The 12151-nt window shown below is 38.4% G+C and overlaps 1 protein-coding gene across 2 annotated transcripts in view; it reads left to right on the forward strand.

The window, feature by feature from the left end:
• Positions 1-5916: 5916 nt before the first annotated feature.
• DPP4 (dipeptidyl peptidase 4) overlaps positions 5917-12151 on the forward strand; it is a 38708-nt gene continuing 32473 nt past the window's right edge. For both annotated transcript variants that reach the window (XR_005861246.2, NM_001031255.4), the window contains exons 1-2: positions 5917-6015; positions 6095-6179. Coding sequence is in view for 1 of the 2 variants with exons in the window: in NM_001031255.4 (NP_001026426.2) it covers positions 6010-6015; positions 6095-6179 (91 nt within the window). In the remaining variant the exon portion in view is untranslated. The remainder of the gene's footprint in view (positions 6016-6094; positions 6180-12151) is intronic.

Consider the following 12151-nt stretch of genomic DNA (forward strand, 5'->3'; position numbering starts at 1 on the left):
TTTTCTGTTGACTTTTCATCTGTATATCCCTTTTTTCTGTTTCCACTCCATTTTAATTTATTCTAATATTATTGTCACTGAGATCTTGGAACTGGCTTGTTCAGAATGATAAAACAAAATCAGCATTTTGTCAATTTTCTCTATTACTATTTTATGAGAATTGCTGTATATAAAGTTTGATCATACTTATCTGATAAAGAATAATGTAAGAGGAAGCTAGAGATGGAAGCAAGACTGAACAGTATTCATTATCATAAATTGCTGTTTCTCAGAGAAGCAGGAGGACAGATTTGAAAAATATTAACCGAAATTTACTTCATTAATAGTGGAAACTCTGCCACCTAATTCTGTCAAGGTTTATAAGACTGCTGAGTAAAGCCAACTCAAATGGCCCTGAGATCATTCTAATGATCTATGTTATATTCTTTTCTGTATTAAAGATTCAGTTATATACAGTTGGATCCATATGGTCTAGGCTGAAATGGTACAAAAATTTAAATCATCTATTTTTATAAACTGAGCAAATATCTTTAATATGTTTTATTCTGTTCTGGCGAAGACATTTACTGCTCTGAAGGACAGGGTTCCAGAGTTACAAGCCCACTTACTTGTGGTGGCTGTCACCAGTGTATTTGAGCACCTCCTGATGATGGCTTTGTCAGCTATGTAAATATTGTTTTCCCATATGTTTATAAAACTTTTAGATGTTTTTAGGGACAGAAGGGTATAAATAATTTTCTCAAACTTATGCAGCTTGTTCGGAACACAGCAAAAATATTTACATTCTAATTTTCTGAGTCCCAATCTAGAGCATGAATCAGAAGTCAGATGAAGTTGAGCATGTTCCAGCAGTTCCAAATATGAGCTTAGCAACAGGACTAGGACTTACACTTATCCTGAAATTACTGAACAAGTCCATTTCTGGGAGCAAATGAGGTATGTGCTGAATATTTCTTGTACATACTAGGCGTAATCAAGCAAAAGGTATAAAGCTAAACATGTAGCAGTCACTTCCTCACAGAGTCTGTACTAAACAACACCTATCCATGTCTTCAGGCTCAGAGGGGGCAGAACAGTTGCAGCAGTCAAGCCTACAAAGAATTGCTATTTATGTTTTTGTTTTGATTCTGTGCTCTATAGTAAGGGAGAGAGGTTCTAGGTATTACATGCTATGTGTGTTGCATTTGTAGAGAAATATAGCAGTTTTAGAGTGGCCCTGAAGTTCAACAAGAACTTCAAAGAACAATAGATGTTCTTTGAAGTCTTCAGGCAATGAAGTAACAGCTGTCTGTTATTATTTTGGTTGTGTTCCCTGTGGTGCTACTGCTTATATGAGGGGGCTTCAATTTGCTTTCTGCAAATAAAGGAAGGCAAGTATGGCTGCCAAAGGAGATCTTGCTCAGGAGGATGTTTCAGAATTATCTACAGGGCTACACCCTCATCTACTCTTAGAAACATTAATCTTCCTTTTCATCCTCTTCATTCAAGGACCAAAACTGCATACATCTTACTAAAATCAAATGTTCTGGTGTGTACAAGGGGTCTTCATTGGTAAACTATAAAAAATGATGCCATTGTGATGCCTCCCTACACTTTACATGAGCTTTAAGTGTACTAAAAGAGTTAGGCTATGGGTTCCATTTTACGTGAAATACATTGTAAATGCATCATAAATGTAGATTACAGTGCAAAAAAATTACTTCTTTTGTTTTTATTCACTTATACATTTCATACTGACTTCCTCACTCTACTAGAAAACTGAACCTTCTACCTTCTTTAAATTGTATGAAAAGTAAGAACTATGATGTTTTGGTATTCTATTGTTTTCAGTCTACTGTGTAAGTGTGGATTCAGAAGTTGCATATTTTAATCATTTGTGCATGTATTTGGAGTCCTCTGTGTCTCTGCACGTGCGCTACCCAGAACTTCCAAGTGGCCTTATATTAAAAAGTGTTCCCAGTTTTACCTTCTTCATTAACTGCATTTTAGATACTGAAATGTACAGCATCCTTCCTATTCCATTCCATTCGCTAAGTATCTGAAAATATAAGCACATTCAAGAACAAGAGAACTAATTAGAATTAAATATCGTATTTCAATTTTATTTTTTAAATCTTTTTTCCTCTGAACAAGATAAAAATAAAATTGAGATACAATAGCCATTTTGCTGTGCTCTGTGAACATGTGGCAAGAATCTTCAGTTGCTAGGAAATTCATTTTATATTTTTTATATATACATATATAAATTTGAAAGAACTGAATGACAGGAGCTACTAGCCACACTGAAATGCTTGTCCTACTGATATAACCACAGAAAAGAAGTTTTTTGATTTTTTTTTCTCATTTCCTTTTCTGATTTATAATTACTCTCTCTTCAAAATCCTCTCAAAGAGAACCATTGTAACAATGAATTACCAAACTGTCCTTATGCCATTTCAGATTCAAAATGTAAAGAAACAGAAATAAATTCCTGGAAAAAAAATCATACATTTGTTATCTAAAGGCACACTTTACTCATGTAGAGCTTGAACACTTTAGTGTAAGCAGCACTCATACCTTCTCTACATCACAGCACATTTGAAGGGAGCACTGAAATTAGTGTAAAAGTTTTTCCAGCACTTCATTTGTGCCCTATAGCCACACACTGAGACACCTGGAATACATTATTGTATCTGTAAAAGAGTCTTTATGCATTTTAGACCCAAACAATATTTGGTTTGTTCTGCAGAACAGAATGTACTTTTTCCAGTTTTCCCATTGGAGTTCTCCAGATTTCAAGAAGGAAGCCTGGAATAAATAAACAGAATTAGAACAAAGCCTTGAGGTTTACAAAGGCTAGAAATCTGAAGGAGACATCCCATCTGGTGTATCAACCAAATGTTTAGGAAAGCTATCCTTCAAGATAAAAGCTGAATTTTGCTTCCTTTTAGTAAGTAGCTCTTCTTAATCATACAACTTGCTTAACTGCATTCTTAATGAATGCAGCATGCTGAACAGCTATGGTTCCTCAGATTTTATTGTGTAGCAGCCCCTCCTGGATATTCATCTCCTTAATCTCTTGGCATCATAATAACACAACTTTGATTTCAGAAGAGCCCCGTGATATAAAGGAATTTTAATCACTTGGCTGGAGCCACTTTTTGTGTCTCAGGCTTCCACAAAAGACCATCTGACAGGGCACCCAGAAGCATCATTACAAACATTACATACCAGGGACCTCTGGCACTTCGATCAGACAAGAGGAATTTGAGGTTCTTAAAAGATGCCAAGAATCACTGCTTATCATTATTGCAACTAAATGGAAAACATATTCTTCTATCTTTAATCTTAATGGATAATTCATGTGGCTCTTAGTACAGAATCTGGTCCCATAAACTTCCCTGGCATGACAGAGCCAGAAACACTGTAGATTATTAGACATCTTGGTCTAGATACATATAGCCAGATTTCCAGTTCTTTAAACTTGTGTGCCCACTGAAAATAGCAGAAGCTAGGCATATGTTTGTCAGTGTAGGTCTTTCTTAAAATAACCACTGAGAAACACTAAAAGCTTGCAGATAACCTCTCAATACATTGTTAAACTGCAACTTGCCAACAAAAAGCTTGGTAGCATTTAGATGCTTCCTATCACAAGACTGAGATTATGCTTTGACTTCACTATACTACAGTATTTATATGTTTTGAATATAGAAAACAAAGTACACTTTGACTGAATTGTATATGTTTTGACTCCTATTCACTATGAAAATGAAAATTCACCTTAGGGTTTTGGTTTATTTTTGTGGGTTTTTTTCTTTTTTGTGAATAAGAGGAGTCAGGCGCTTAATAGCACAGTACACCAGGCAGGTATTGAGTATTCAGGTAGGCCTGTAAGACTTCTGCAACTCTAATCATGCATCTCACAACATACATGTGGTACTAGTTTGAAATTTAAAGTGAAAAACTGTAACTGTACTTTGTAACAGTCCACTGTGGAGTCATTTATACACAGAAAATAGTGTTAAGCAAGCTGTGAATTTGCAGCATGTTAGATACAACATTGTAAACTTAAGCTGAGCAGCATGGAACCATTGACATATCACACTAATAGCATTCCTAAGCCAAACCGATATAGTTAGCACCAGCTTATTTTATAGCTAGTGGTAACCACTGCCTTCAAGGAGAGCAGTATATTAAAATGAGCATAGTGCGAACTTACATCCAGCTAGTGTCTATTACTTTCCACGCATACCAGTCATTAATGTCTGTAAGTGCCTAACATAACAACCTGTTAGCTCAGTTCCAGATACAGATTATGTAACAGAGCAAAATATTAAATGCTGTACTCAGTGTACAGCTTTACTCTGACAAGGATTTTGCAGGCAAGACTAAGAATATTTGTTATCTTCTTTGGTTTCGTGTCTCTTCCTCTTGCTTCAGTGGATCACTTTTCTGTTATACTTTCAAAGCAGTAAAATGCTTGCATCTTTCTCTGGTAAGTGCTAGTGCTGTGCAAATAGAAGGGGGAAAAGCTAAGATGAACTGAAACAAAACCACAAATCTCACTACTCATTAAGTACTTTGGGGGGCTAAAGTTATCCTCTTAAAACATTTTTAGAATATCCCGCATCTTTCTGACTATTTGGTGATGCTCTCTTTTTGAACGAACAAACGCTTTATGCTTTTATTATCCCCAGGCCATTTCCAGTACTTTCCTGTAGTGAGTTGTACTACTCCAACACAGACTCAAAATTCCTCTTGGAAATATGAGATCTGTTTCAAAAGTAACGCCTCCTATTTTACTATGTCATACCACACCAACAGAGGTGGATGTTGGCAGTATGGCAGTAGAGACTGAACCTTCCCAATGATACTCCATTTCATGTCATTGCCATGTGACAGATGGCAGCAGAGAGGCAGTCTGACAAAATGGTGTCTGACATGAAAGTGCATATGAAGCAAAGATGTGGAATTCTATTCCTCCATGTGGAAAAAAAAATGGCCCCTATTGATATTCATTGATGCCTGCTGAATGTTTGTGGACACCAAACAGAGGCTGTGAGCACAGCGAGGTGGTAGGTGGTGCATTTCAGCAGCGGAGACAGCAATGACAGTGGGGCACCTCTGCTGGTGCAGATATTTACAAATACAGTATGCAGGCTTTTGTTCATTGCTGGTAAAAATGCAGAACTAATGGTGCTGACTGTGTTGAAAAAAAAAAGCGTTTTGTAGCTGAGAATAGAGTCTTTCAAATAGTGTTATTATGCTTTTTGTATCTGTTCTGGTTTTCATGGAATTAAATGGGAGGCATTACTTTCGGAACAACCTATGCAGATTGTCTGATGTGATAAACCAGGGTTTTCTTCAGAGCTAAACTTCAAACTTTCATCCTATCCCGTACTTTTGTTTTCTGTTCTTGATTTCAACTTTCTTTTTGCAGCCTTGCACTACCATCTCCCTTTCATGCCAACAACCACACCAAAGAAGTTAATATAAACCCTTTCTTGCTGCAATTTTATCGGTACTTCCAGGACTTGACTGTCAGAGAAAGAAGTTTAAAGAGCAGAAACTCGAAATGTTGCAGTTATTAAACCATTAGGAGCTTTGCCATTAGCGTTTAAGGCATTTCACTTCAGGGACCTGTCTGTGTGGGCGTTATCTGATTTCCTACAAAAATACTTTCTGTGTCAAGAGTCCTTCCTCCCTAACGTACAGCTTTGTCCCCACGCTCCAACCGTTTGTGCTAAAGGACAAATTGCAGCCCTTAGAAAAAAAAAAAGAAAGAAAAAAAAAAAAAAAAAGCACGCGAAGCTGCAGCGCCGGCTGGAACAACGAGATCTTGCACAACTGCCGCGCGGAGCTCTGCCGATGCTCGCTTGCTGCGGGCGATAGCCGCGCCCGGCCCCGCTGCAAAGCGCCCCGCGCCGCCCCAGCCTCGTGCCCGCGGGCGGCAACGCCTCGAGACGGGCCGTTGGCGAGCCTCGCTCCCAGCACTCAGAGCAGCCGCCCCTCTCTGCACGCTGCTGCGGCATGAAGGTGGGTGAGGGATAGGAGGGGGTCTGGGCTGCCCGGCTCGGGTGGTGTGTGGCGGTCCTGATGGGACTTCTCTTTACAGACCCTCCTGAAGTGGCTGCTAGGACTCGTGGGGGTCGCCGTCGTCATCACGGTGATCGCCGTGCCGCTGGCTCTGCTCACCGGCGGTAAGTCCCCGGCGGGGCCGGGAAGGTGGGGGTGGTACTGCTGCAGCCGCCGGGGCTCGGTCGGTGTTGAGGGGTCTGCAGCCCTTTGTGAGGGCTGCCTCACAAAGACCACCCCTTTGTGGGGAAAAGTTTTGTTGAAAGTTTGCGCTTGAACGTACTTTAGAGCTGGTGCTCCCGAGTGCTCGGAAACTGGGAAGTACCTCGGCAAGGAGCTGCCTCGTCTGGGAGGATGGGGGCTGTGAGGGGAGAAATTTAAAAAGTCACTTAATTTCTGTGTAAATTTAGGAACTACTAGTCATAAGTGTCATCAAATTCAACACTTCTTTTTCTTCCGAAAATCTGCAAATTAGAAATAAAACACCAATTGTGGGATTTCTAGGGTGTATTGAAGTAATAAGATTGTATTCTAATTTGCTTTTTTTGCACAACTTCTGGCTTATTAATGTTTGTTGAATGAGATTGTATACACTGTGCTGTTACAGAGGTCAGAAAAGCAGGAAAAGATTTAGAATGTGTTTTTGGACTCTGATCAACTTGTGCCTTCCAGGTTGATATTGCAGCTCTGAATCGTTAATCTAAAACAGCATTAAATCTTCATCCGGCACTGCATTGCTCCCAGCTGGTAGGGCAGAGCTGGAGGTTAATCCCTCTCATTATGTTTTTATGATTAACAGCTGGGCAGTCAGGAGCTGCACAGTTCAGCACTGTAAGCTCTAAGAAAACAAAGTATTTTGTAGAGCAGACCTTTGGCGGCCTTAAATGGTTGCCCAAAAGCAAGAAGATACATTTGTTGATTTCTTTTTTGAAACATAGTAATTGTTTATGTGCATAGGAAGTTCCAGTGTTTAAGTCAATTAAAGAGGCAAAACTTGCGTCATTGTACCGTTCACATGGCATATTTTACGTTAAAATATTTTACAAGTCATCTCTGTAATTAAGAATATCATAAAGTAGAAAATAGTTTTTCATAGTGGGTTTGGCTGCTTTTTGCCACTTATCTAAAAAAAAAAAAACGGTTTCTGAGGTGACTTCAAATTTAAGAAGTTGGGAATTGCAGGAGAAAGAGTCTTGATAGTTTATCAGGTGCATGTGTGCATCATAATACAATGCCTAGTCAAAGAATTCAGTACATGGGACTTAATACTGCTACTCCACCTTCGTTGCTTCTCTATAGGTAATGCCATACTATATCTTATTGAAAATCAGATGGGTTGTCTTCTTTTGTAGACTGTAGCATAGGAATCCTTTTGCAAGGGAAGTAGCAGTAATTTAAAACTGATCATTGAGTTTTATAGTAAAAGAAATCAAAAACAAAACTGAAAAATCACCTCTGCTGCTTGAATTACAAAATATCACCAACCCTGGCTTGTGTTGCTTTGTCTTTTGTAAAAGAGCAGTGTGAATGCATGTCTTCTTACACGTGGCTTAAATTAATGGATAACTAATTATCTAGAATATGTAGGTAATAAAATAAGGATAAAGTAGGTACAGAGAGGGAGAGGTCCTGTTTTGCAGACTTGAAGTTCTGACTTCCCAAATCAGGCTAACAACTGTAACTAAAGCAAGTTCAAGAACTTTGAATTTTTGACTGAAGGGTGCTTAACCAATGTTTTCTGTTAGCTGAAAGTATACAGGTGGTGCACTTATAATTAGCTCTCTACAGGTGAGAGCACTTAGTCACTGGCAGTTTGATTGCATTGCCCTTATGCACAAATTAAGGTTACGCAAGTCAGCTGAGGATGTCTCTGGGTCAGTACGGGGACTGAACTGAGTTCAGAATGAAAGGAGGCAAAAGTGGGAGGAGGTCCAGCAACTCACCTGACTATGTGAAATCAAAGTCAGCTCTGATAAAAGCAATTGTAATTGCTTCTAAATCTTTATTGCATCCCAATTGTTAAAGCGTTTTGCAGAGGGTGAAAATTATTATTGACATGACATGCATAGTTATATTGAGTTTGAATTTCTTACCGTTGGCCTTTTCCCTGCTGTGCTCCTCAATGTACTTCAATTTCATAAGTTTAGTAGTCATGCAATGCAAAATTAGTTAGGTAAATGGGCTTGAGTGCTATAAAAGGATTTGAAATTTTGCCACTACAGAGGAATTCAGGCTCGTTGGCTAGATGATAGGCCTCAGAAAAGGAAGGTTATCTCTGTTTCTTCTCTTGCTCCTGTTTAGCAATGGCAAATGCTTCACAATAAATTTGCATCCTCTCGGTGGCTCTTCAGCCAGAACAGTGGTAGTACAAAATTCCATGCTTTGTGTTCATAGGTCATTCCAAAAGTGATGCCCCTTATTTGTTTGCATGGAAACCACAACAGATACAAAGAGCACAATAACACTCATTGATAGGGCAAATTCTCAGCTACAAAACACTGTTTTTCATCACAGTTACCATTAGTTATGCTTTTTTGCCAACAATGAACAAGAGCTCTTCATTTCATAGTGAGACAGCTGTGCATGGCCGTCTGGAACATGACTTGTCTTTCACATCAATGCTGCTTCTACTGAAACGCACTACCCACCACCTCACTGTGCTCACATCCACTGTTTGGTCTCCATAAACACTTTTGCTTCATACACACTTCCATGTCAGACGCCATTTTGTCAGACCACCCTTCTGCTGCCATCTGTCACACAGCAACAAAATGTAATGGAATATTGGTGAGAAGGTTCAGCCTCTATTGCAGTGCCACCACCATCTTCCTCTAACACTATGAACCTACATAATAAAACAGGAAGAGATACTTTTGAAGTAGCCCCTGTATTTTAACAACTTTACCTCAAAGAGTTTAATCAGAAAAGAGACCCAGAAGTCGAATTGGAAGTCAGATGATGAAGGCATTGTTATGCCTTAAGGAGTTCTCTTAAGAGGTGAAGGTAATACGAACTGGTTACCTTGTGAGGCATTAATATTTACTTAAAAGCATGATTGGTCTGCTCACAGATAATTTCTTCATTTACTTCTGCTTCTTCCATTTATTCCTTCTATAACTTTCCATACAAAAGGCAGTTCAAAACATCCAGTGGCTGTACAACATTTTCTCTTCTCTAGCAGTGGTTGTCATTATGGTTCTGGAAGGACAGGAGTGGAAGGAAGAGTAGCCAGTGCTGAGAGTAGAAAGGAGACAGTGTCATATTTAGCAGACTGCTGCCCTAAGGAGCAAGCCAAAAACAATCCTACAGTGTGGAGAGTTGTACAACAGTCTGGTCAAAAAACAGGTTCCTGTACTGGAGATTTAACTCCCTGAGGGTAAAATATTGACAAAATGGGATGTAATGTAATTGTTAGGTGATAATGTGCTTGTCTCCTGTGCTCTGTTAAAAGTAATGTGCCCATTCCTTTGGTTGGAAAAGCATAGCAGGTTCAGGGAAGGTTAGTAACCTTGAGGTGCCTGAGAGGACTTGGTGAGTTTGACACCTGACTGATGAGTTAGGTATCACTAGTGGCTGGGAAAAAGCTAACACAAATAGAGATAAGGGTTATTGGCTGCAAAAGTCCAATGACTTCTTGTCATCCTGGATTTCATAATGAAGATCATTGGGTTTGCTGAGACAGCTTCTTGGTTCAAGGACTCAAAAGAGATGAGGTTGCATATCTTTCTGACAGTTTTGTTAATGTATAACTGAAAAGAAGGTGAAATGAAAGCCTCCAAATAGCTCTCATTGTTCTTTTGGGAATGGTTATATATCAACACTTACCCTGTTTATCCTATCTGTGATCTGTCCTATCTGTGCTAAGCAGATTTCTGACTGGATGGTGTGGAGGAGTATCTATTGCCTGTGTCAACACCTTGCTTGCAACTGAAAAGGATGCTTAAAAATATGAAGGTGTCTGGCTGATATGCAGCTCTCATATTTGAAGACCTATGCCACAAGATGAATGAATCTGGCAGCTGTAATCTGTCCCAATTTTCTTGGGAATAGGAAATCTTTTATTATCACACTTTTTGGAAGGCCTTAGGCTTAAGGATGTTTAGGGTGGAAGTGAGAAAATATGTAAGTGAATTTTAATCTGTGGATTAGAATTGTATCTTTGAAGTAGAATCTCTTTGAGTATAGGCTAAAAGAATTAAGGTTTAGATTAGAATCTATTCTGTGTGTTTTTAAAGGGCCAATATATGAACTGTGAATGGTAGTTAATTCTACTAACTTTGCTTCAAATTTCTGTACTCAAAATCATGAGGGAACTTCTCTACAAAGTTGTAAGAGAGATACAGTAGGTTAATCAGGCCATTGCAAGTATACTGTATACTTGTCTGAACAAACAGTATTTTGGTTTGAATATAGCTGCTGTAACTGTTTGTCTTTCTCCATTTTTTCATGCATCTTGCACTGCATTGCAGAACCCGTAGTCTCAGTGGCTATTCTACTTAGTGAAGACAAAAAGAATGGAAATGTTTTCCTGCTATGTGTCTTTGGCTTTCTCTAGCTGTCATTTAACTGAATTATCTACCTTCATTCAAATCCTGAGTAATGAATAGAAACAAATTTACCAATTTGGTTGCTATGTCTAGAACACCTTTATTTCCTTAGTTTGCATGAGATGTGGCAACTTGGAGAGGGCTACCAAAGCTATTAACTACAAAGTTAATGATTGTCTCTCACTGTGGAAGTCTCTGCAGCCTTGGTGACAGCTGGGTGAACTGCCATGGGGTGATGTCACTTTTTTTACCTGCTGGCTTTTTCTTGGATGTCGTGCATCTGGCTTCTCTTCTGAACATGTAGTAAAGTGCCCATTATTAGTAGCTTTTACAGGTTTCCTTTGCTTTTGAGCTGATTACATCCTTTCTTGCTCTTTTGCATTGCATACAGAAATTTAAACAATGCATTTACCAAAAGTAATTTTAACAGTTTTAATATGGGGTATGATGATCTGTCATAGCACAAACTTCACACAACAGTTATATTTTTATTTCCTTTATTCCTTACACCTACGGAGACAAATTCAATCTTTCTTTTGGGAAGAAGATACGTTTACAAAAAACAAACAAACAGACAAAAAAACCCACTGAAATTGAAAGAATACTATCTATCAATTTTGTATGAACATTCCCTTCATAAATGGTTAATAACTTTTTCCCTAGAATGTTTTACTTAAATTTTTGTTGTTGTAACAGAGATATTATGATGTATGTATTTCCAGATAGAAAGAGAGAGTCATTTGGAACTTAGGAAAACAGCCCCTGTCTGGAAAGAAAAAAAAGTAGAAAAAAATAGGGACAAGAGAAAATGCAGCTTTCACAGTCTCGCTGAGGAATTCAAGAAAAAGAAGCCATTTAGCTAAAATGTGAACATATACTAGCCTACAATCTTCAAAGCCACTAAAATGTTTTTGAATGTCAACAAGTAATTCATTTTATGAAACTACAAGCCCACTTGATGATTTTTTGATTGTTGTTTTTTGTTTGTTTGTTTGTTTTGTTCTGTTTTAATGGAGTCTAAACCAAAAGAAGCAAAATGCAGAATGAGATACATGCAGTAAAAATATAGCGGTAGTGCTCTATCTCACAAACTAAGAAATTATTCCAACTAAAACTTTGACTATACCCGTACAGCTTGGCGTATGTTTTCATATTCAGTTACTATGTGGAAGGTGTTGACAGAAAATGAAATTTTAATTTTACACACAGCCAAAAAATCTTAATGGTGGCCTGATTTTTAGTAATGAGACCTCAGCAAAATATGTATGTCACCAGGGGGGAAAAACATTCAGCAGTTTGGAAAAATCCCTAAACCTGTTCATCAGCCACCTGTCTTAAATTGCTCCTCCTTTTCCAAGAGAGAATTTTATTGCTTTCTGAAGCCCCTCTAATTGAAAGTGACACTTACTCAATTAGGAAGGAGAGAAGTGATATTCCCAACTAGACAACTGTGCATGAATATCAAATACACACTTGTTCATAATCCGTCAAATTAAATATTCAGTTAATATGGAATAATTAACCTGAGAAGTTAATATTCTTGTGGGAAC

This window comes from Gallus gallus, chromosome 7 (genome assembly GCF_016699485.2).
Source record: "Gallus gallus isolate bGalGal1 chromosome 7, bGalGal1.mat.broiler.GRCg7b, whole genome shotgun sequence".
Taxonomy (NCBI): Eukaryota; Metazoa; Chordata; class Aves; order Galliformes; family Phasianidae; genus Gallus; species Gallus gallus.